Source organism: Rhinichthys klamathensis, unplaced genomic scaffold (genome assembly GCF_029890125.1).
Source record: "Rhinichthys klamathensis goyatoka isolate OS25496 unplaced genomic scaffold, OSU_Roscu_1.1 h1tg000053l_1, whole genome shotgun sequence".
In the NCBI taxonomy this organism is placed as follows: domain Eukaryota; kingdom Metazoa; phylum Chordata; class Actinopteri; order Cypriniformes; family Leuciscidae; genus Rhinichthys; species Rhinichthys klamathensis.
The window spans coordinates 2,104,613-2,130,523 of NW_026606598.1; the positions used below are offsets into that span (position 1 = coordinate 2,104,613).

Consider the following 25,911-nt stretch of genomic DNA (forward strand, 5'->3'; position numbering starts at 1 on the left):
TGTGCACAGACTAGAAATCAGTCACAAATTTCTACACATAATATTTTGGCTAATTTGATTATGCTTTCAGTCACTAATAAGGTTGAAGTACTTTCAACTCCACTTTGAAATCAGAATTCCTCTAAATCAGCACAGACAATTCAAACAGATTTATTCCGGGCCTGGTAATGACGTTTTCTTCACGTGCACAAAGAGTATGATTACCATCTATTATCATCCACAGCAGAGGGATGTGCTCTTCCTCAACACTACACACTGTTCAGCGCGAGCCTTTGGGACAATATTGGACACATTTCATCTGAAAGCTGTCATTTTGAAGCTTTAAATCCATCTTTCTGTGCAAAAAGTAGATACTCAATAATGGTTGAAATGTTAATTGTTGTGGGCCAGCTTGTGCGGGGTGTATAATTTACGTAATGAAGAGCAGCTGAGAGAGTGAAGCTGCTGATTTGTACAGTCTGTTTAATGATGATGAATCCTGATGGGCACAAGAGGGTTACATGTTTATCTGAATGCATAAACAATCTGTTCGAGTCAATTTGTCGGCAAACAAATCTGCTGCGGTCCAGCAATCGGAGGCAAATTTGCAATCTGCACAAAAACGTTAGGGATGGGGTTTTTTCAGAGCTTTGAATAAAGGGAAAAATATAATTCACGTGCTCAGAATTGCATGCATTTTCCAATAATGGATATACATATGCACGAAATGCAAATTCTTCAATGCATAACAGTCTTTAGTTTCATAGACATTTAATGTTTGCATAAAGTGTCTAAATGACTGTTTAATTGTCTTTCCTAATGAACAAACATTTGAAATGTCAGTCGTGCTTTTATTCTTTGATAATTCATGTCTCCCCTTGTTTTATTAAACCATTTGGGCATATAATTGGACCTTGTTGTCTTTGAAAGCACACAGTAAAGTGCTGGTTTCACAGTCTGAAGCTCTTGAGAGGTATTCTCTATGTGCTGAAGTATTCTTGGCCACTCCTTACCTTGGGAATTAGCCTGCAAGACCCCAATGCTGTCATCAAACTGCATAGATTTGATGTTAAGAGACGCCAAGATGCATTCCTTGTCCTGCAGTGAAGCATCGTCGATATTGTTCTGATTGGCTGACAGGATAACGCACATGTCGCAGAGGTTGATGTTGACGGCTCTTAAATCAGCTCGACTTAATGGCGTACCCTTCAGCGGAGAGAGAGGAAGAAAGAGAAAAACAAATTAAAGACGGCACAGAGCTCAGGGAAATTAGTTAACAAGTATTTACTTTTCTAAAGGCAGTGACATTCAGCTGATCTAACTATGCGCTGAGGGAAGAAGAGATGTAGTCTAATCTAAAGGCTAGCCTTTGCTGACGGCAGCTTTTTGGCTTCGTTTTTCATACTCAGTCAAGGCGATGCTAACAAGCACTAGAGCAGGAAGCAAAGCCTGAGATTCACACGACCCACAGGAACCTGCCGCCAGAACATCAACACTTGAAAACAAATTGTGGTGGCGCTATTCCATGCAAAAAGCTTGTAAAAGGGAACATCTGCTGCAAAATAAAGTCTTACTCCTTGAGTCACATGAATGCATAACGTTTACAGACAGCTTGTTTTCTCCAGGTGTAAAAGCTCTAGGCTCATTTACAATGCGTGTATACTCACAGGTAAGATGGAGACTTTGGGGAAGTTGTGAAGGGTTTCCCACTCTCTTCTCAGATAATCTAATGAGCCCACAAACACAATGGGCTTTAGCTCGTGGTAATGGAAGTTGCTTGCTCTCAAAGGCATCACCAAGTTTCGAAGCCCCACTAAAGCTGACGTGACATCTCCGAATATACAGACTACTACATGTCCACTTAAAACCGTCATGGAGGCCTCGCTGCGTGTCTGTGGTGAAAAAGCCAGAAACAAACAAGACAGTTACAATCTCGTCAGCAAGAATAGAATAAGAGCTCATATATTGCCACCCATTCAAAAAACAAAACAAGCTGCAAGCTAAAATTGAAAAGGGCAGAAAATGCAAAAGCTGTATTTAATTGATTGAAGTCTGAACACAAATGTTTTTCAGAGCTTTGATTACAGGGTAAATATATAATGCACTTGCTCAAAATGGCAAATTGTAACAATGAGCATACATATGCACAATTCTAAAATGTATAACTGTCTTTAGTTTCATAGATATTTATTTAATGTTGACTCAGTAATTGTGCCTCTAAAAGTGCAAATATATGAAATGTCCGTTGACTGTACAACATACACACTAACTAAACATGTCACACTTTGCAAATACATTCAAAACTACAGTGACCCTGGGTACTTTGAGGAATCATTAGTGATTTCTGTGTAATTATTCCCAAATTGTGACAACATGACAAATTTATAATACTAAAAATTATACACATTTTATTAATTGTTTATTATTTGAAGACCTCCGATGCAAAAATGAGATAATAATACTGAGTGAATGCTCTCCGCACATAGTATATACACATATCAAATACTTTCACTTCAAACTCACTAAAACCCAGCCTCAGCCCATTCAGAAATGCCGGTACTTGGGTAGAAACCTATACATAGGAGCCTGATAAAAATGTTAATATTAACATTTATATATTCTTTTATTAATATATATATAGTATATATATATATATATATATATATATATACACTGTATATATATATATATATAGTCTTCATTTTGTTAATCTTATTATTTTTTTATTATTATTTCTCATATATATGACGTTCATTTAGTTTTGTGTGTGTAAAAGAACATGATATTATTCTGTTTTCCCTTAAAGTAAAATAACAAATGCGAGATTTAATAATACTGCTTTTAAAACACTGGATTCAGCATTAAATTTGAGCATGATTGATAATGAAATGAGATGTGAACAGTTTTTATGTATTTTTTGTTTGTTTTCAACTGGACAAAATCAGTGATATCATAGTGCTACAAGAACATTGCATGAATATTATATGATGTAAATATGGTATTATTTCACTCTCAGTTCTTAAGATTGCACTCAAAATGTGCTGAATTCTGAAACAATAAAGGTAAAATTCTTGTGACTAGGTGACTTATAACACACTGCAGTTAGAAAGATACCTACCAGAATGACCTTCTCAATTTCTTTGGATGGACACCAGTGAAACATTCCAGTAGAGTCGTATCTTTTCACATTAGCATCCATGTTCTCAATCTGCTCGTTTCCCGGAATGAGCAGAGGGTCATGTCTGAAAAGAGAGCACGAGGAGGAGAAAACGTGTAAGAAGAAAACATGTTCGCTGGCCCTATTTGCAAATGCAGGTTAGTAAAAATTCAACAGTGGGAATTTATCTTCTGGCCTTAATTGTGACATTTGTCAAAGGACAAACTTTCCTCACATCTCAATAGACGTCTATCGACAATAAATAAGCAGTAAACAGCCTTGTGCTGACATGGCTTGTCATTGTCAGATTGAATTTGTGCATTGGACTCCATCATAACTGCCGCTCTCTCCAGGCTGCCAAGACTGCAGAGTCATCAAAGTGTCCGCGCCGGTGACAGCACTGGAGTGGAAGAGATGGAGCCGGAGCACTTCAGTGACTGAGTGGCACCAGAATGGAACGCCAATTACCGGCTTTTACTCCGCATCACTCCTGACGTGATGCGTCCAACGGTAAAAGCTTTAACAGAGGCGCACTTTAAATATTTTAGGAATTTGCCCAATCACATTTTGCTCCCCCAAACTGAAGGCCATTAATGTTTCAGCAGCATGTCACGTCCAAACAGGCTAACCTATATCAGCGCGCCCTGCTGAAGCTGATCTGAGGAGCATGTTGACCGTGAAAGAAGTCCCAGCACTCGGGTACAGCTCGCATTCATTTTAGTGAACTCCCTTGAAAGCTTTCTAAACAGCTCAGTAGTTGAACTATACAACTGAAAAACAGAATTCACAAACCAAATGTGCGGCCATGTTCATTTGATGTCTGGTCTAGGGTTGTTTGGTATGAATAGCAACTCAAAAACATATAGTGGAGTGCTGTTTTGAGCTTGTTATGGTTGCATTCTCTGCCTCAAATACAGAATTATTGGTAGTATTCAATACAGACACGCCTGCACAGTTTAATATACTCAATACAAGAATATATAACACCAATCACTTTTTCTAATGTATATTATCAGATATATAAAATGTATATTATCGCTTTTGACTGAATTTCAAATTGTTTTCTATCATAAATGCAAAAACAATGAAACTCAAAATTAATTACTGCAATATAATATTCTTTAAAACAAAGAAATAAAATCTGTTGTTTGCATAAATATTCAGCCCGTTGTAGCTGAAATTTATGCAGATAAAAATATAGCAAAAAAAAATTTGCCAATAAATTTGAATTATTAAAATAACTACTAGGGATAGGCAATGTATTAAATATTCACAATATCTGATTTAGATAGCAATATAAGAGTCATTTCTTTGTGCTATGGGTGTATTTTAGTTCAGGTATATTACAATTTGTTTTCCCTCAGTGACTCTTGAATAGATACTCACGATTTCAGGGGCAGTTTTTGTGAAAGACCACAGAACCCTTGTAAATGCATAAAATTGTCAACTAAAACCCACAGTGCAGCATGTTACCGGGCCTGAGATGGGCCAAAAAGGCTGCCTTTGAGGAAATGGCCTCGGGGCAGACAACAAAGCCCCATTTCTAAGACACGGCTGCAGGGGAACATGCTTTCTCAGAGTCTGCTCGACCCAGCTATTGTGATAGTATTATCCACAGAGCTAGATTAACAACCAATCACAAAGGATTTCAACAATTTTTTTATTTTTTTTTACTAGTCCTGTCTGATAATGACAAGATACCATTTGATTATGTATATATAATATATCTATGATAAATAAAATGTTATTACACGAAACAGCTCAGCTTTATAAGTTTTGATGGTCTGAAGCTTAAATATAGAGCACAGCCAATAAATTACAGGACTTAGCACTGTAATGAATAGGTATTTATTTATTAACACCAGGGTGTATTATTTTATCTCATGAATGTGATGTAATTTAACTGACATAATAATACTGTGCCTGTTATGCCTTGTTCTGCAACACCCTGTAATTAACACAGCACTAAATGAGGTTTGTAAATTGCATTAGGCCCTTGTTAATCACTCTAATAATGAATGATGGGACCTCTGCCTCACCTTCCATATTTGCATAATGTCAGATAATATTCCGGAAAATTAATTTACACTTAAAATAACTGCATGGTTATGTGAAGCACAAATACTAATTTCAATATTCAACGACTTCACAGACAAAATGCAACAACAGATTTGTGGTAGTAAAAACCTGGAAATTCTAGTCATTTTACAAACCTCATAATTACTTTTTCCCTCTATTCCTCTCTCACCTTCCTAAGCAGGTTAATTCAGTGAAACGCGCCGCTTAGACTGTGTTTGATTGCTAAAATATCACATCAGAAATGTGTCAATTAGCATGCGTGCATGAGATGATATCAGACTGTGTGCAGGTGCTAATAAGAGTGAAAGCATTTAGTGCTTTTACACCCTGACTGAATATTTTATTACGTGGCGCATGTTTCACCACTCACTCTATGGACCTCTGTCATTTCAATCTCCCCTCAACATACTGACTGGCGCAGTGCACCTCTGCCAAGATAGCTATCTCTCACCCGCTGTCAGAGCTGCCTGCCAGTCACAAGCACAATCCAACGCGCCATGCCACTATGCCACTAAAATATGTGACGTTACTCGCTGCTGCTAGGGAACCCGAGAAATGCATTGTGACTTCCCACAATTAGACGTGTTGTGTCTCCTCTTGTGTAATATTTCAGACATTCTGAATCAACTTTTGCAACTAAAACACCCAGAAATACATTTATTTCATTTAAAATAGACATTTAAGCTAAAAATAAAAGGGCTAGAGAACTTTATAGGAAATGATCGGGTACCCTAAGCAGGACAAAAAGTTCCCCATTTAATTGGTATGTCCAGAGGAGCGTCCTAGTCGTGCATTTGGGGAAAGAGAGAGCGAGAGAGAACAGAAGTTGCCCTGAGAGCCGGGCGAGCTGCTTTTCAAACAGCGTTCAGCTATTCCAGCGCATCACTTGGCAGTCACTGGCTCCCCGAATCCCTCTCCAGCAGCCTATGAAAGCAGCTCCTCGCTTTGAAAATTTTCCCTATCATGCAAACTGACAAAGGCATACTTTTCAAAAACCCACAGCCAATCTGTTGATCATTATTTATTTACGACAGCCTGGAGGCGCAGAACCCTGTAAAAACCATACTTGATATGGTATACTCTGGCTGTTTTTCCCTTTCCTGCTTGTTGAATAAAGTATCCCTAAGGCTCCCTCAAACAATCGCTTTTCATTGGGCATAAAACGCACCTTGTAAAGGCGAGGTATTTAATGTATGTTGTAATATATTGACAAGCAGGGCACAGGTTGAGGGAGTCCACAGGTCTGTCTTTGGTAATTTTGATGTTTCGCTGCAGGGCTTTGGCTTGAAAAAGCTTACACCTAGAACAGAGGACCTGTCATCCAGTACCCAAGAGCCAGCTGAACACACAGGCACCCTAAAGCACAGAAAACTTTGACACCGCTTTGAAGCGTTTCAAAACAGGGTAAATAACTCCCAAGAATTATTATCACTTGTAGATCAAAGAGCCGATGCATACATTACATGGCAAACGGGGACCTTCAAATCTGCTCAGAAAAACAGTTTTGTGCTGTAAGTTGAGGAATAAAAAGATCCTTCTGAGCAATCGCTGAAAGCTATTTTTTTTTCATTCCTCTCACAGTTTATTGTTTAAAACTGAGAGCGAAAAGAAACAATTGAACATTGATCATTTTCACTTGGAAAGCAGACTAAAGGGCGAGATCCTCTGCAGGGCTGGCAGTTTACAGTATGTACAACTCAACATAATTGCTTCTTTTGGGGAGAGATTAATGTTGGAGACCTCTGTCTGGGTTACTCTTTATACGCTACAGCGAAATGCCTTGTGGGTGGCACACAAATGGAAAGAAACAAAATAAAATGAAATAAAAATCTTTATTTTTTAAACAAAACAATAAAATGTTAAATAAAAAATTTTTATAATTCAATTAAAAGTAAATATTAGACTGAAAATTAAATACAATTAAAACTGCTGTTTCATGTAAAAGATTCATTTAAATATTACATTTTACAACTATTATTAAAGTAATAATAAGCCTGCAACATCATGCTGGCATTATATTATATAACAACTTAGAGAAAGTGACTAACTGATTTTTCGAAATGTGAAAACAAATAATATCAAGCATGTTGGCTATCACTTTGCAGAAAGTTGCCCCTTCCTCCAGACCTTCAGCAACACTTTCTCACATTATGATGTGCAAAGGAGGGCATTGTCTCTGCATTTTTTACAACCTCTGCATAAACGTCTCCTGGCCACATGGGCGGAAAGCAAGTCCTTTTATCAGTCAAAATCAATTAGCAGCATTATAATTCTAGCGGACAGGATAAAAGGAAGGTAATATTTGAATTCATTTTTGATTGCGATGATACATTTCACATATGGCCTTAAGTACGAAAAACACTCCTCACAGGGGTTCCCACAATAGATGAAGAGCCCCGAGGCTAAGTAACCATGCTGGCGTCTCTGATTGGTTGGCACCGTCATTAGTGCCACCGCTGTTTAAGAACTACATGTGGATGGGACTGGGGGGAGATGACAGCTGAGACTTTAAAGCAAGAGTATTTTTCAAACAGCTTTTCATAGCTGCTTTCATGACAGAAATATTTCAGCTCTATCATTAACCGCTGACAGGCTGACAGCTCAAACGCCTCGGCCTGAAAGGCCTGCTCTCCCCTTCCCCCCTCTCTCTCCCTCCACACTTTCTTTTTCCTTCTCCCACCATCCCAGCACCATCCGTCCTGTCTCTGCCTCTCTTTTCTTTTGAAGGGTGGAGGGAGCGTCTTGAAATCAATGTCTTACCTCGTCATTTTGGGTGAGCAGTTGGGTGAATTTCGCATGCCTCCGTTGCGTTGCTTCTTTTTGGGTGACAGTGTTGACGGATGCTCATCATCGACTGCAAACACATGCAAAGAGTGTCAGACTGTGGACAGCTGGGATTGTAAAGTGTGCTGGAGATGACATACTAAAGAACACAAAAGCCAACACTCAATCAATCATTGCAAAAAACACTCAAATCTGAGAAGACCTCCAAAAATAGAAAGATAAGAGTGTTAGTATGGACAAAAGTACACTTAAAGACAGCAAGTAAAGATCTGAAGGACAACCATTAAGTTTTACACCCTGTTTTCCATGAAATCTCATGAGTTCTGCTTTTCAACGAGATGTGCGGATCTGTTTCAATCTGTATCGATGTGATCAAACTCTCTTTTACCTCTGTCATTGTTTGGAGGGCATGAGCTCGAACAATGACAGAGGGGAAGAAAAAAGAAAAAGAAGAGTAATTTGGTGTGTGTTTTTTAATGGATGACTACATGGCAAAATCAATCCTCATCACTCAGAGAGCCGTGAGTGATGGCTCCGCTGTGAGTCTGTCCCCCGTACCACAAGCACTCTCAGCGCTGAACAAGCACCCTGAACTGAGCCTTCTCATTCTGAAACGCCTCTCCAAGAGGACATTACTGAGGGACCTGTGAATGTCACAAGCTCTCCGCTTTATAAACACATCATGTGTAAGCTTTGAAGCTGTATGAAGGTTGAGCTCCTTAAACTTTCAAAGATGATATGAATACATTAATGTAAATTATTTGAAAACTATAGCTTAACTTAAAGGAATAGTTCACCCTAACCATGAACATGTCATCATTCATTCACCTTCATTTTCCAAACCTTTTATTCTTCCAGGAGAAATTATGAAAATGTCCATGGTCCTCTTTTTCATATGACAATAGCGTCAAATTCTGGCCCACGCATCAAAATGTTTACCATATCTGAATTGAACATGAACACAAATGAGATTTGTGAGTGGTGGAGTAAAATTAAACAAGTTAAATGAAACTTTATTTTATTTTTACTTTACAGTTGTGGTCACTTTGAATTGTCACTGCATGAAACAGAAAAGCATGGACATTTTTCAAAATTTCTCCTTTTGTTAAACAGAAAAAGAGACAAAACATTTTTTTGGTGAACTGTTCCTTTAAGTAGGGGAGAAATTGTTCAATATGATGCAATAAAAACTAATAAATGTTTTCAGCCCTGGAATTTTGCATGTACCTCAATTTCCATGTATACCACAGTACATAATGTTTTTTTTTTTCATTTTGGAAATTATTTAATATTTCTTATGCTGCACTACTATATTTATATTATACTGTATTATTCAGTTTTTTTTTCTGCATAGCAATGAGTATTTGAGTATGATACCAGGTACTGAACACAACATTTTGCTCTGATTTGTATTAGAGACAAACTAGTACCGAAACCCAAACACCAAAACACTGCAAACTTGCTATAGAGTGGCACTGTTAGAAATCCATCAGCAGCACTGCAAAATATTAGAGACAAATACTGCAAACACATATACTTGTATATCTCTGATTTCCCTTTGTCATCTAATTGTTCTAATGAAAAAAGACAAATTAAACAAAAAGACGCTGTCTGTGTCTTCACCAAATGCCAGTGCTTGACATTTGAAATTACACTGTGGAGGGAGCAATGTGAGACGGTAATCAACTTTAAAAATATCACTACTGATAAGACAGCGGTGCAGTGGCCCTTTGTTCTTTACTATGGTTGTTGAGCGAGTGGCCTGGCTGGGCCGGACCGCTCTCTCCTGCCCTTGCTCCTCCAAATTAGGCGGCGGAGATTTACGAGCTACAGTGGTGCCCTTCAGTAAGAGGCTTAACAATGAAATAACTCCACCTGCAACACGGCCATTTCAGCAAGTCTCTGCTTGTTCCAAATTACATTACGGCACTTTTACAACCTCAATCAAAATAGGATCAGCCCACCAAAGTGTGATTGCTGTTCCATACCACGGGCACCTATAGCTCTCGCTTTTTTTGTGTCGCCGATCAGAACGATTGAGCTAGACATCTGTCTCCTCTGCTTCAGAAAGACAACTGGCTGATGCAAGCTTTAACGCACAACAGAGATACAAGAGAAATAAGAAACATTACAGTCCTGAAGACTTTGTTTGTAACTTGGGGTGTCTATGACGACGAGTTTACAATGAGATCTAAAAGTCTGAGACCACACTGATAATATATTTTAAACCTGGAAATAAACCCATACTTTGAAAAAAGAAATGAGAAAGAAAAAAGAAAATAGAATAGAAACAAATGCACTGAAAAAAACAAAACAACATTTTAATTAGTGGTCTTGTATCCCACGGTATATAATGGGTAATCTATCTATTCTGGTACTTCTATACTCCCATTGATGGCAGTTGTGGTTACACACATTACACACACACACCCATACATTTAGTGCTGGGGCAGGGGGTACATTAGCCACTAGCTGCTCTACATGCACGCGGCAGTGACTGCAGGGACCCATGCAGGAAGAAAGGGGTTGTTTGCGGTAGCACTGACTTATGCGTCCTAAAGCACAACCTACAGTGCGTGGGCACGAGCGTGGAGGACAAGGTGCTGGGGCGGTAGCGGTAGCGGTATTTTCCGGGCAGGCTGCGGGCCCGGTTCAGTCCAGCCAGGCTGAGGCGTGACTGTGAGGGCGGTGCCGGAGGGAGCAGACTTCCTTTACGGTTATTAACAAGAGGGACGGCAGTCGTGGAGCACCCCACAACCGGCAGCACACTGGGAAGAGTGTTGGGAACAGCCATGCTGTTGGCCAGTTCGATCGAGGGGTTTTGAAAAGTCGCTCTAACTTCCTCCTTTACTGTCAAACAGTGGAAGACAAAACAATGAGAGATGACTGTGATTTTGGTCAGTGACATACTGTATACTATTAACAGGTTTCACGAAAAAAAAAAATATATATATATTTTACAGATCTTAGAATTATATTCTTTGTATTCATGTTAGTTTCATATGGATTTGGGGGGGGGGGATTTTTTTTTTAATGTAATGACTCATAATGTAAAAATGTCATGTGGCTTAAGCATCAAACAAAATGTAATAACATTAAAAAAAATTAAATATACTTTTCAGTATAATTTTTTTCAAAGTATCAATGAAATATTAATGCAAAAATATCATTAAGTTTCTATGTATTGAAAACATACTGGCATCAACTTTAAATGAAAACCAAGTGCCTTGTTAAATAATAATAACAAAATGTAAAATAGTTTTAAATAAGATTTAAAATTGCGATACAAGTCGTCTAAAAGCACATGCCATTAGTGCTTCTAAACTAAATATATTATGATTAAAACACTGCAGCATTCATAATTTATCACTGAACTGCATGAGAATCACATAAATATTTAAGTATGAAAATACAAGTTGACATGATTTTCATTGTTAAGCCATTTATTTCACCCTTTCGATTACCATTTACAGACAGATCCGCAAATCTGTGTGCCATAAAGGTAACCGGCGTATTTTTGAATAATTGACGATGACCCCTCAAGTTTTATAAAACACTACTTAACCACTTGCCAAGCGCTTTAGGTGAAATGTTCAATATGACAATTGCTTTTCCATTGCTAATAAACATTAATTAATTAGAAGCACTTTCTTCCCTGCCTGCTCTGCGACAAGACAGAACAAAGCATGAACATATTATTCCTGATAACCGTCAGAATGAATCAGGTCACAGTGCAGGTAGGGATGTGCTTGCACAAGGGAACACGGCAATCTCTTTACAATCTGCCTCAATATACGGCAAAGCAGTGTTAAAACAACATATCTAAAATGTGTGAAAATCAATACTTCATACAACAAACGAAAATGTCTTAGATTAAGCTGCGAAAAGGACCAAAATAAAAAACAATCTGCTGTCTGACAGACGGGAGTATGCAGTGTGTATAAGGGACCTGAAGTGTTTCACACAGGGAGTTATCAAGCTCACCGCCTGCCACCCGAGCCATAAGACTCCAGCCTAATGCTATCTACATAAAAGGCAAGAGGTTAACCAATATCTGGTGTAAGTGGAAAAGCAGTTTCCGCCCGCTCCCCAAACCTTGCTCAGAGCAATAAATAGATGGTTATTTCTGCCGTCAGCTGCCGCATAGATTTAAAGGCCGCCACAGATAACTCCTGGATTCATCTGGCCCCTGTCAAACACAAGTAGCATTATACAGAGAACATCCGCTGTGGCACTTTCACTGTGGATTTACAGTAATCCAGACGGCAACTGTCCCTTTATGAAATGCAAATCCTGTGACGAGCCACAATTGTGCATTCTTATCAAGGCCATTGTTAAATTATAGAAAGCACATCTGTGAGAAAATCCATTTTGAAACTTTATATAATTTTATGGTGTCTCTAAATAAATAAATAAATTCACTATACATACACTTGCAATCATTTTAATTGTCCTAATTTTTTTTCTTTCTTTTTTTTAGTATTATTTTGCAATTAAAATCATTTTTTGTCCTTTGAATGCAAAAATATAACAAAACATTTCAACAATAAACACTCACTTCAGCCTATTAATTATGCAAATACGTATGAAACGCTAACATATAACATTAAAACACATCGAAACGGTTACACATGAAATGAAACTTAATAGCAATAAAGCTAAACCTCTCTCAGCATTAGTTTGGCGTCTGATTTACCTAAAACAAATTTAGCTGCATGTGAACCCGATCCCATTTCCCTGGAGTTGTAGCGCCATCTGCTGTCGGTGGCGTCACAACACAGAAACGTATCTAAGACTCCACACATGCGTGCAATACATCATAGCATTTCTAGCTCTTCAATCATCCCTCGCAAGGACACGGAGCTCTTTATGCAACATCTGGATTTCATATGGATGCCTCTATTCAGCACCTGACCTTTCTCATGCACATGTTTTAAAGTCGAGCAGCCCCTCTGATGCATTTGACCAGAACCCAGTGCTGAGAAACTGTCATCACGGCCCCCCTTCCCATCAATCCCCAGTAATCTACAGAGAGCTGAGGATGGCAGCTTTTGTGCTGTAATGCTAGTGGGGGTAAAATCAAAAGCAAAGAGCCAAAGCAGGCAGGTTGCACGAACGAATGGGGGAATGAGGAAAACAGAGAAGTACACTTACGTGATCTGACATATCCGTTAAACTTATATTTGGCTGAGGGGAACGCAGAGACCAAAGTGTGGATACAAAAAGGAAAAGAGAGAGAATGAGTGTGAGATAGACAGCAGAAAGACAGTACATCACACTTACACAAGGACAGAGAGGAAGAAAAGTCAAGTTAACAGCAGTTAGAAGCAAAAAAAAGGATGATGAAGATAATCATATAAGCAGGAGATGATTAAAGAAACAAAAAACAAAAGAGGTGATTAGTGAAGGGACTGGACTTAAACGAAGCGATGAAAATCAAGCTGCCTGTTCAGTGTTTCCACATCACGGATCCATTTTAAGAGTCAAATGTTGGATTCTCGTCCCAAGACCGATGACGAACATACTGCCCAAATCCGAACAACCTCACAAGGATCATTATGGTATTTGGAATTTGGCTGGGGAAAAGAGAATGCTTTGATAAGTCATCATTTTATCCTTGACACTCAATTTGATGAAAACCAGTGAAACCGATCAAACAGATGTTAGCAATCTTGAGGCTTTACCAAATAGTTAAACAACAAATTACAGATGTTTCCCATCACATAATTCCTTCCGTAAAAAATAAATGCTGCCAGCTGATCATTTTTGATCAGTAATTACCATCTTGTCAACTGCAGATGAACGCCTAACTGTAGGCATAGCATTCTGGGAGAATCAAGATACATTTGTGACAAAGCAAACAACCTTTAAGCTATTAAAGTGAATATTAACTGATGTTTTGAATGCATGATTTGCCATTTTCTTTCCGTAATGTTTTGTATTTCTGAGTGAAAAAATAGTAACCAATATTTGTGAAGTTCATATTTAATATTACAATATTTTTAATATTACATTTTTAAATTAACTAATATTGCAGTATTTTAATACTATTTTTTAAATTAATATCACAATATTTCAATAATAAACAAATATTTGAATAAATATTTACAATTATTTAGCCTACTTAACTAATTAAATATATATATATTTTTAAATGTGTGTGGGACTTGATTGGGTTCTTAAAACGTTGGTATTATGTTATTGGTTATCATTATGCAATAGCCTGTGAAGCCCTAAGGATGTTTTCACACTTTGTTTGATTGGTCCGAACCAGAGTTTGATGGCTTCCCATCCCCCTCTGGATAGTGTTCACCTTATATTTTTGCTTCTGAACCATGGTGCGTTTGCATCATCAAGCAGCAGCTGTTTATACGTTGCATGGTAACGACGATGCAGGAGAAGGCAGCAAAATGCTTAGCGTTACTCCACTAACTTTTATATTTTGGTTTTTGAACTTTTGGTTTTGTTTCCAAAGCGTCAGCACATAACGGCACTTGTGTCTATTTGCCGCGAACGCACTGCAAATGTTCTAAAGAACGCAGAAGTTTATTTGTGCAAAAGGCAAGCAGAAATGAGATATATCTCAGCTTACAATGCGTCAGTCACGCTTATCAGGAAAGTGAGTGAGAACACACAAACATAACATTTTTATTTAGCGGTTCACTTCCACGATTTAGTCCAATTGTGTTCATATCAGCAGCGTAGTGTACTGGAGTTTACATGAACCGCACCCCAGACCACTCGTTTTATGTGGAATCGGGTGTGGTTCGTGGGTGCGCACCCAAGTTCGGAAAACAGCGTTAACATCATCTAAACGAACCGAATTCTGACGTCAATCGAAACCTGCTGTGCACCAAAAGTGCTAGTGTGAAAGCACCCAAAATGACATAACCCAGAAAAGTAAATACTTTTCAGAGGAAGATCAGGCCATTTTGATGAAACATCCTGGGCCAAACAATTTTTTTCTTTGGAATAAAAAAACAAAACAAAACAAACACCAGGAAAGTGTAAAAAAAAAAGTAAATTGTGTCCATTTTTATGTCATGTTGACTTTAAGCTATGTTGCATATGAAACTTGGAGTTTCAGAGTTTATCTTGCAGACAATCATAACGAGAGATGTTTTCAGAGGCATGTAGGATGTTCTATACTGCAGCCCCCATCGTTGCAAAGTCTCATCTTTTGTTACAAGTACTGTATCTGATGCCATAAAGGTCACAGCGCAGGCCCAGGGCGGGGCGGTGACACAAGCGCTCAAGCAGGGGCCCCGCGCCGGTCCTGGCATATGTCGCTTGCAATCTGCGGGCGCAGGAAGAGTCGGCCGACTCTTTGGCTAGCATCTGTCCTACACGGCGGAGGGGATGACCGGCCCTGCTCCTGCCTGGTGGTAAGGAACTGTCAGGTTGAGTTTAATGACACACCAGCTGAGCTGGGGAAATGAAAATGCAAACATAATTTTCATGTCAGGCTGCATAAGAGCCGACGGTGCTGAGTTCCACCCTGCAAGGAGCGGACAAGATCCACTCTCTGGGCTGCGCCGTGCCGCCCCACCCTGCCACGCTCGGCACATCCTCGGCAAACTCCATAACCAACCAGAGCAGGCAGGAGAAGAGGGAAAAAGGAGAGAAATAAATGCTACGAAGACTCAAAAAAAGCAGCAACCTCTCTCCCTTCCCTCTCAGTATGCCAGGCGATTGTTGTTTACAAAACAGGCATGTCTAAGATTGCCCTGCTGGAAACTTCCTTGTGAAGGCTCATAAGTTCAAAACAGGAATTAATACCCTTTGCAATGCTGAGCACCTTGAGAGTCTTTAAAGCTCGTGTAATGAGGGGATAAGTCTCGGCAGGTGGAGCGGAGGGACTGTTATTGTCATTGTAACTTAGAGAGGAGGCAGCTAACTCACTCGTACAGTATATTTGCTCCCTAAAGCCTGCACTAGCAGAGATAACAAACTCTTCTTAATAGTGTGCAGTGCACTAGAGCTATAATGAGTGTTCCATTGCTCCCTACTCCTTGTCAAAGACTCTCTGGGCATTGACTGCAGCCAAAAGAATGACAGTGTCGGCTTTTCACAGATCTCATTTTCATACTAATAATTATTTGTCTGGCTTTGGAAGAAAGGAGCATTACCATCCTGAGTGATGCATGCAAAGAATCAGAACAAAAAGTGCATGAGGGCTGTTTGAGAAAGCGCCCACCAGGGAACATCACTTCTGTAAAACAGAGTGCATTTACTGTCACGTGTTTCATGCATTCAGCAAAATTACTGCATCCAGGGGAGTAGTATTTATTTCAGTAATAACTGAGCTACTATAATGTGCAGGTATAAAACCACCATATCATGCTTAGAGCAGGGATGTGGTGATATTTATGCTTTCTGAACACAAGTGGTGAGTGCCAGTAGTTATGTTTCCATTCAAGTTGTGAATGTAATTTATGAAGAAATGTATAAAAAAATAAAATAAAAAATAAGGTAGCACTTCTGCCCCACATGCTTAAAAGAACAAATTCATAATCTTTAGGAAAACTTGTGAAAAACAGAAATGGAAGTTGTTGTCACAGAGGAAACCACTGTGGCTTGCAGTGTGGAACGTGCGATCAAAACAAATGTAAATTAAAATAAAATATATAGAAAGAAATTTTAAAGAAAGAAATATATATGTATATATAAAGACATTTTCAGAACAAGGTAAATAACGATAATGTGCTCAAAGAATTTCACCAGAAAATCATTACTGATTGAGCACAATTAAAGTCAGATGGAGGAACTCTGGGAATTCCTCATCATAGAGATGTAATGCTAGATCTGAGGCAGAACCGATGGGAGAGAGTCGAACAAAGCCGCAGCTGGCATTAGCTGTCAGCCTTGTCGAAAACGCACTCAATTCAGAAAGAAAACGGCAGCAATGAAACCATTGAAGGATGACGCTACATGAAGAGATCAGTAACTATGTAATGACCAGTAACTGGTATCCAGGGATATCACCACAGACCAAAACACAAGACACAAAGTCAACCTCATCATAGGGTTTGATGCTAATCTAAGCTGATGTGGCGAACAGTCGGAAGGCAGTTGTAGAGGAAATGCGATCGCCTGAACTGACCCCTGCTTTTATAGTAGGTCGCACCGCTGCCATTCCTAATTGACAGACGCTTTAGTATTTCACATCTGCTAAGGCTTAATGAGAAGACCCCTGTTCAGCGCTGTCCTTTACACAACTAACTGCGTCAGTCATCTGACCTCATCCAATCGCCTGAGTCACCGCCATCTCAATTGAGTTCCTGTCAGGAGATCTCTTTTTAACTTTCCCATTGAGCCTGACAGTCCCACTGTGGTATACAAGGCATTAAATAAAGCACATTGACTTTTTCTCCCCTGATTGCTGGCTAAGAGAAAATCATCGAGGAGGATCAGATCCTGTGGAAAGGGGGAGAGTTTGAAGTGTTTTTTCAATTGCACCTAAATGTGGACTTTACTAAAGGAAGAGGTTTTATTTCAGCCAGTGGAAATGGTGGAGGCATTAATGGCTTGCGGTTGTAAAACATGATTGTCCAAGAATAGCAGAAAAGACATTGCCAGTTTATACTTACTCTTTATGAACAGAAGAATCTCACTTAAGATCTCTTTCAATCACAATCTAGAGTTTGGCATGTGAATCAAAGATGATTTTAATAAATAACAGACCTAGTTCTGACTGTTTTTCATTTACTGATATTCTTTCGAATTTTGCTCAATTACAAATATAATCAAAAGGGATCTTGACCAGTGAGATGGACATTTGAGTTACATTTGCTTGTTTCTAATACTTTAAATAGGAAAAGACGACATGTAATAATTGAACACATTCAAAATTCAAAGACCAAAATATTGTGGATACCCAGTCTTTGAACCTGTGGGGAAAAAACAGTTAGTCATTTGTTTGCATGTTTCCTAACCTGAAGAAGGGTCTTCAAAAATCACATGAACATGAAAATATTATCAAAACATCATCAGTGTCAGTGTACACAATTAGCCCATGGATTCGATTAAAAGCACATCATACAGTTCATTTAACAGATACATGTACACCTGCCATGTAAAAGTCTAAACACCAAAACAGTGTCACCCGCACCGCACAAGTGCTCCACTAACACAGCATGCGCCAACACAGTCCTACTGCACCTACTGCAGCACTAACACAGAGAAGCCACGTCACTTCAACTACCACCAATTCACCAAACGAAAAAGAATATGTACTAGTGTACCATCCAATAAGCCACAGGTACGGAAATAATGGAGGAACGAAACAGACAGCATATGAAACACGGCACAGACACGCACACTCACACGCTCACAGGTCACGGACATCGAACGGCATGTGGTTTGTCGATCGAACTTACAGGCACGTAAACTGGTTGAGCAATCATGAACAGAGACAGAAGAAAGTGGGAAGGCCCTCTGAAGACTGTCCATGTTACTATGTACACTGCCTGTCATGCACGAGCAGTCGCGCTCAGAGCGCCCGCAATCAAAACAACATGCCAGTTTCATTCGCTTGTAGACGGACATCTTGGCTACAGTCATGTGTTGGATGAGAGGAGAGGAAAGCAGCAGGTTAATGGCAAGGATCAAAAGAGTTTTTCAACCAGGGAAGTCTGAAGGTAACTTTTTCAAACAGGAACAAAAAGTGCAATGCCTTAGCAGCAAGCTCTGACAGGTTTGCCCCGCAAATGGACCACTGCGCTCCTGCTTGAAGTACGCTTCGGATAAGCATCCAATTATGTTCCCACTGCACACGTGAAGTTCGATCCAAATTTGAAGGTTAATACCAAATTGAACTTTGAAAACGTCTAATAGAGGGCTTGTTTAGGCAGGAAGCAGTCGTCTCATTGGGGTCAAGCCGTGCCCTAAGGCTGATCATGTCATAAAAGGTTAAAAGGTCAGATATGACAATATGATCAGAGGTTGGGGCAAGGAACATTCAGGCAGAGAGGAATGGGTGAATGTGTTCAGCAGCAAAACCTCTTTGGATAACATCCTCTGTATCTAAAGGAGAGGATCACGTACCTGTATCCCATCATGCAGCAGCAGGTTATTGGCATCACAACGTACTACAGGCTCTAACGTGGGAGCTCTATTCTGTTCGTCAAACTCTGCTCATCACTGGACTTAATTAGGGATTGGTTGGGAGATTTATATGGTAAACATGCCGATAGGCTACTTCTTCATTCCCTAATTAGAAGATGCATTCGCATGCATTTGCGCATTTTATTCAAACATACATTACGTGGACAGTATGTATGTGTGTATGCAATTTTTACTTATTTTTTGGTTCTCAAAGGAGCTGTGGTGAGAGACTATAGCAGCATGATTGCTGTGAATCGGACTAAAAACAGTCCCTGGTACACATTCTCCCGGTGCCACCTCGCTAACGGACCGTAATCAAGTCTGGCACCCTCAAAAGAGCAAACAATCCACAGGGAAAAGCCTGCTTTTGACTTCCATCTGAGGTTATGAGCCTGAATTAAGAGGCCAATTTCAGTTGTATGCTGGAGAGATAATACGGTAAATGACTTGGCCTTTAAAGCCATAACCTCAGGGACTGTTATTCTAATAGAACCATGCAGAATGGCTGAAATTAAGGAGAACAGGCATGCAGTGGGAGGCGACCGCGGTCGTATCTCTTGAAACGGCAGCCCGGTCGACTGTTTACGGGGCTGAAACAGATTAAGGCAATGTGGAAACATGCAGCAGCGGGGTTTCTACTTCATTTCATGCTGAAATCTATCGCTTCAGAGTTTGAGGGTTGACATTCATCGGAGCACATAGTATGTGGTTATGTTAGTCAGTGAGACATGGAGGGCGGAAGAGACACAAGACAACATGATGATGTGAGTGACTGAACACGACTACACAGAGAGCCTAATTACTGAAGCCTCTTTAACAGAACAACCCGATTTAGCAAGAATGCTCTCAGCACCCCTATCGTCTTTCCTCGCCCTACAACGTCCTGTAATTCAAAGCAGGCTACGTCATGTGTTAAAATACTAATGGAAAGGAATATATCTGAAGGATTTATAATATGGTCATATATGCACATTATAGCCAACTTTGAGCTTATACTTACTAAAAACACTTAAATCAAGAGTTATATTAGATACAGTGAAGCCTTACGTTCTTAAAATACTTAAAACAAACACACCTCCATCCGTACCGATATAAAGCGAAAAACACCCTGGCTCCTTGGTAAGACCTACATAAAGAAACCTAGGTGACAAGTGAGAAGACCCTACAGTGCACATTGGCTGTTAGCAATCTTGCTAAATAGGTTTATGAGGACCTCAGTGTTCCCATTCTGTTCCGTTCCTATTTGTAGAACTACAGTGGCATCTAGTGGTCAGCATTGTGTACAGCAGTTAGATCAACACCTCCGTGAGCCTAATGTTGAGAGGTGCACCTATCAGTGAGGGCGGGGAGTAAAAAAAGACCCAACTACTGAAAAGAATTGAAATTCAGAATATTTCAATTCTACCGATGGTTCTTGTGTCGTGTATAGAAGCTGGGCAGGGGCCGGATGGTGGAGACAAAGGGGAGGCTGTAGGCAAGAGGGAGACCAGATTGTTTTGATTGTGTTTTGGAGACGATGCTCGTTAAGTCTAAGAATTTGAAGAACTTCCCACAGAACTCTTTCTGCTCTCTGAAAATACAGCAGCATGCGAAATTGTCTTTGACAGCGAGGGGACGGATTCAAGTGGACTCAACCGCCCCCCTTGGCACTGGTGAGGTCCATGACTAATAGTAGCAAAATCAATCGGCTTGTTTGACTTTTTAGATTGTCATGACAGGTTACGTTGAGTTTACGGGAGAGTCAAACAACCTCTGAAATGAATCACCGATTTCAGAATGGTACTGTGAGTAAATCTTTGGGAGGAACGGTTATTTGTCAAGAACTTATTCTTTTATCTTATTAGAGACTGCTTTGTAGGGGTTAGGACAGGGTCATTTTCAGGCCAGTAAATTCTGCTGTATTACTGTTCTGGGCTGAGGACAGTGGAGAGATGAGAGGTGTAGGAGGGATGCAGCAGCTAGACTGATACATGCAACATATATAGATATATATATAGAACTATTATCAGAGTGAGACAGTCAGACTGTCCTCTGGGCCACAGGAAACCCATTTTTACTCACAATATGTCACTATCAGTGAGAGGTTTTAAAAAAAGAGGCGGTATTCCAAGGCAGCAAGGAAGGAAATACATCAAAAAGTATGTCAATGATCATAAAGAGGGTGAAATAAAAGAACACAAACTTCCATTACAGCAATGGAAACCTCATCTCCCTTACTGTGAGGCTATTGGCCTCTTCTCGGATGAAATTTAGTTTTGGGAGAGCGCATATCAACAAAAACATGATTGGGATGACAACAAAAGAGAATAAAGAAATAAAAATGTTTTAGCTCAAAATTTCACTATTGTTGCAAGGTTTGGGGTCAGTAATTTATATAATAATACTTTTATTTAACAAAGAAGCATGAATGTTATAAAAAAAAACATTACAGTAGAAAACTGTTATTTTAAATTGTAATAACATCTGACAATATTACTGTTCGTACTGTAGCCTTGTTGAGCATAAGAGACTTTCAAAAACAATCGGTAGTGCATGTGTAATCAAACACAGTTTGAAACATCATATATAGTTTAAAATAATTATATTAATGTAAACAAACAATAAATAAACAAGGATCTGCAGTTAAAGGCAGCAGTTTTAAAGTGCACAGTGAAAGGTCACTGGGAATGAAGCTGAATTATTCATCTTGTGGCTAACTGGTTTGGACAAATGCTTATATAGGTCATGTAATAACAATACATCATTCCAATATTAATGTTAATATATGCTCTACGTAACATTAATATTGCTTCATTCTACCAAGCCAACATTAGCAAATGGCAACAAACATTTAGGTGCTGCCATATCTATATATAATTAAGAGGGTGTTTAAGGAAACGCAGTTCTATCAAATGATGTGAACGTCTGCAGGAGCTGCTCTGACAGTGGACTACACTCTGAGCTATTAATCTCTCTTCTACTTCAGTGACTTCCTGTCAGAAAGTGTTTTTGCCAGGCTGAGGCAGTGGGACATGACAGTGGCGCGTCCAAACGGCAGTTGCGTTGGGCGTTCTGGATAAACTGGGTGGATATGATTGGTAAAATGATTCCTGGGCCAAGAGTGTGTTTTCGGTGTGTCTGGCGAGGGTGGGCCAAGCTGCTCTTGCCTTTTGTTTTTCCACCTGACTGGTGTCATTACCTCCGCCTCTCTCCCACTGATGCCACCGTGAGCTGACAGCCTCTCTCTTCAGCCCTGCTAATCATGTCATTCTCTCTCTACATCTGTATCTCTCTTCACCATTAGCATGCTGATGACTGGCTTTTCTCAAGACTCTCTCTTTCACCTTGGCATCTTTCTCCCTCTTTTTCTAGTTCTCTAATTTGAAGGTAGTCTGTTTTTGATGAAGTCACTAGTTTCTACAGTTCATCACTCTAATATTTTTTAGTATTTTTCTTTTTAGTGATTGCAAGGCAGCAATGTGTTTTGTATGTAGTTGTATTCTTAAATGTGACATACATTTGTTCACACTTTAGAAATATGTGATTTTCTTTGCAAATATGCAATTGTTCAAAGATTTTTTTTATGTTTTGAAAGAAGTATCTTATGCTCAACAAGGCTTATTTAATCAAATTACTGTAAATGCAGAAATATTGTGAAATAGTATATTACAGTTTTAATATATTTTAAAATGCTATTTATTCCTGTGATGCAAAGCTGAAATTTCAGTCATTACTCCAGTCAACATGTCACATGATCCTTCAGAAATCATTCTAAAATGCTGATTCATTTCTCCACAAACATTTCTAATTATCAATTCTGAAAATATTTTTGATAAAAATACTGAAGCGTACATCTGATTAAAACTTTACTATCCTAAATGGGAGAAGGGTAGCCATCAGATTCAAAAAGTTGAAAAAGGACAGAAGGCTGAGTGGCTCTTTTCAAATGTAAGCACTATAGTTACAAAAATTTCAATTGTATTTCATATGTACTTTACCAACATAATAATTTTAAGTTTTTTTTTTTGGAAGATTTAGCTTTTGTGAATTGAATAGTATGTGAGCGGAAGAGCAGAACCAAACCCTAAAATCTGAACTTTTTGAACACTATTCTTTTGCTGCCTTGCAAGTGTTTTATTATTATTATTATTTTAAGAGTGAAACTACATGTTATAAATAAAATTATAGGCTCATGTCAATGAAAGCTTTCAAATTTGAACTTTCAAAAGAAAAAGCTAAAATACACACACAAAAAAAACCCCAACAATATCTGACATTTTACACAACGTAGCAGTGCCCTACAAAGTGAAAAAGAGTTGGTGGACACTTTCCGTTCAGACTGGACACGACAGAAGGGAGGGATGGTCGGGTGTACTTACTTCTCTTGCAGCCACACTTTTTAATCCTTTTGGGATCTGTGATGTCATCATGACATGCTTTGCAGTAGAAAAATGCTCTAAAGAGAGACAGTAAAGAATTTAACATTTTGCTTCAAAGGGAGTCCTTCGAATTTCAGTTTTCATTTGTATTAAAATTCAAAAATCAAACATAAGAATGCATGTAATTCGGATGGATTGGGGACATATTTACCTTTTCACCTCTTTGGCGTCACTGGCGATAAAGAATCCCAATGTCCCCTCTTGCATCTTAACGTGATTTCCGGGGTTGATGAGAATACTGTTCAGTCAGAAAGAGGGTCATTCTCATTAACATGAAGAAAATCAATCTTGCACATTCAAACACTCTAATCAAGAGGAATGGTACACATGTTTTTGGAAACTGATGAGAAATATACTGCCTTAAATTTTGATACTGGAATTGAACTTTAGTCAAAAAGGCTGCAGGGAACAGGACCTATTCAAGAAATACTGCTTAGGCCACTTGGCGTCACACAAATACAGTACAGCACACAACAGCATGATTTTAATTCTTTTCTCAAGATGGTCTTAGATTTAATTGTCTGGGTGATGAGATAAAAGAAAGAATTAAAATTCGGGTGGTAACAATCTAGGGGTTCTGGTTGATGGGCCTTCAGAAACACATAGTGTGAGGTCTACCGTCACAGCAGTGCAATTGAATTCCTGCTTTAGTTCAGTGGAAAGCAAGAGAATGACCAGCCCACCAAGAGTTCAGGATGCATCCTGGGCCTCTGAATCTGCGGTAAAAGCGCAACTAAGCCAATACATGCCATGCTGTTTTCAAACAGGACAGGCTAATTCTGAAATTATGTTAAAGACATTCTGATATCATATCATTTGAAGCTTCAGCTCATGGTTATTAGTTTTACTGTTGTTGTTGTGTGGCCAAATCATAAAAAAAAAAAGCACTGAGGCAGAGGCTGCACTACCAATAACCATTATCTGTCACTCAAATGGACTGTAAAGTTTCTGTCATTGAATATTTTTTCCGTCATGTTTAACTTTACTGACTGTTATATATAGCAGACATGCTGTATGTAATATCATCTTGCTATAGCATTTATTATAATTATTAAAATTGCAGTTTGTTTTAACTGGGAATAGGTGACCTTCCGTGAGCCATGTAACACATATAGGCCTGGTTTCACAGGAAGGGCTTAGATTAAACCAGGACCAGATTAAACCAGGCTTTTATAAATGTGCCTTAGAAAAAAACATTACTGGTGTGCTTCTTGAGACAAAACGATGGCACTGACATATTTTAAGATATGTCAGTGCAAGTTGCTTTCATTTAAGACTGCTCAAAAGTGCATTTTAGTCTGGGACTAAGCTTAAGCCTAGTCTGTGTAACCGGAGGATAATATGTTATTCATGCTTCAAGAGAGATAATTTAGACTACTTTTTTTTTTTTAAATAAGTCTATGCTCGCTGCGGTTGTGTTTGATAAAAAAGACAGTAAAACTGTGAAATATAATAACAATTTAAAATAACTATTATATTTTAATTTATGTTAAAAATAAAATGTATTCCTGTTATGTCTTATCTGCAGCCATTACTCCAGTCTCACGTGATTCTTCAGAAATGATTATATAATATGATACAGATACAGAAACTGAATTAAAAAAATACATAAATTGATACATTAATTAATTATACAATCATTAATTTCTTTAAAAATATATTTTTGCCCATTAACGTTCGAATGGTTGAAAAAATAATCAATTCAAAACATGTAAAGATGGCAACCTCTAAAATGAGAATTCATAGGTTTAAATTGTTCTTTTTATTGTCAAAATGACAAAGCATTCTGGATCAAATTAAGTAAATAACAGGATTTGTTTGGTTAAGGCAACCTCTGCCTCTAGGTTTGGCTCCAGTGGTTGTACAATCCCAGGCTATTGTGAAAAATTACTAGTCACTGCCAAACCTAAGCTTGGTGGGCGAGGACATTATCCAGTGTCAGCTTCTGCCAGATATTTGGGAGAGTCTGGTTCGTAACTGTAGAAGTTCAACAGTGTAGACAGAGCCACTACTGAACCACTGTATCATTCCCCATTAATTAGACAAAGACAGGATGACACAACACAGCCATCAATGGTTGCCAGTTGTTAGGAATCATCAATGAATTAAGTGGTGGCTGCAACACTTGACAACTGCCCAGCCTGACTAGAGAGTCAAGGCCAGAGAGCCCAGACGAAAGGGAAAGGCACATGACAGACATCCCATTATTCCATTGATTCAAAAAAAGGTGGCCAGCATCACTGGCTCTCCAAAATCCATATACTTATTGACCATTTGATACATGTAGTCTATCAAAATCCTTTCCTCTGGGCTCATCAAATAACCAGTTCATTGCAAACGAAGGCCGAAAGAGGGGGATTTAATCCATTATAAAGCGGATGTTGGCTG

General features: G+C 38.9%; 1 protein-coding gene across 23 annotated transcripts in view; it reads right to left on the reverse strand.

Annotated features, from left to right (window-relative positions):
- Positions 1-25,911, reverse strand: part of kcnma1a (potassium large conductance calcium-activated channel, subfamily M, alpha member 1a) — a 220,815-nt gene that overhangs the window by 18,297 nt on the left and 176,607 nt on the right. For 8 of the 23 annotated variants that reach the window (XM_056248111.1, XM_056248112.1, XM_056248114.1 and 5 more), the window contains 7 exons: positions 23,675-23,761; positions 23,464-23,540; positions 10,571-10,849; positions 7,976-8,069; positions 3,098-3,221; positions 1,647-1,871; positions 993-1,185 (listed from right to left, as the gene is read on the reverse strand). In XM_056248111.1, coding sequence (XP_056104086.1) covers positions 993-1,185; positions 1,647-1,871; positions 3,098-3,221; positions 7,976-8,069; positions 10,571-10,849; positions 23,464-23,540; positions 23,675-23,761 — 1,079 coding nt within the window. Of the gene's footprint in view, positions 1-992; positions 1,186-1,646; positions 1,872-3,097; positions 3,222-7,975; positions 8,070-10,570; positions 10,850-13,153; positions 13,187-18,378; positions 18,553-23,463; positions 23,541-23,674; positions 23,762-25,911 lie in introns of all 23 variants that reach the window. The other 15 variants (XM_056248127.1, XM_056248126.1, XM_056248122.1 and 12 more) reach the window with 4 other exon arrangements.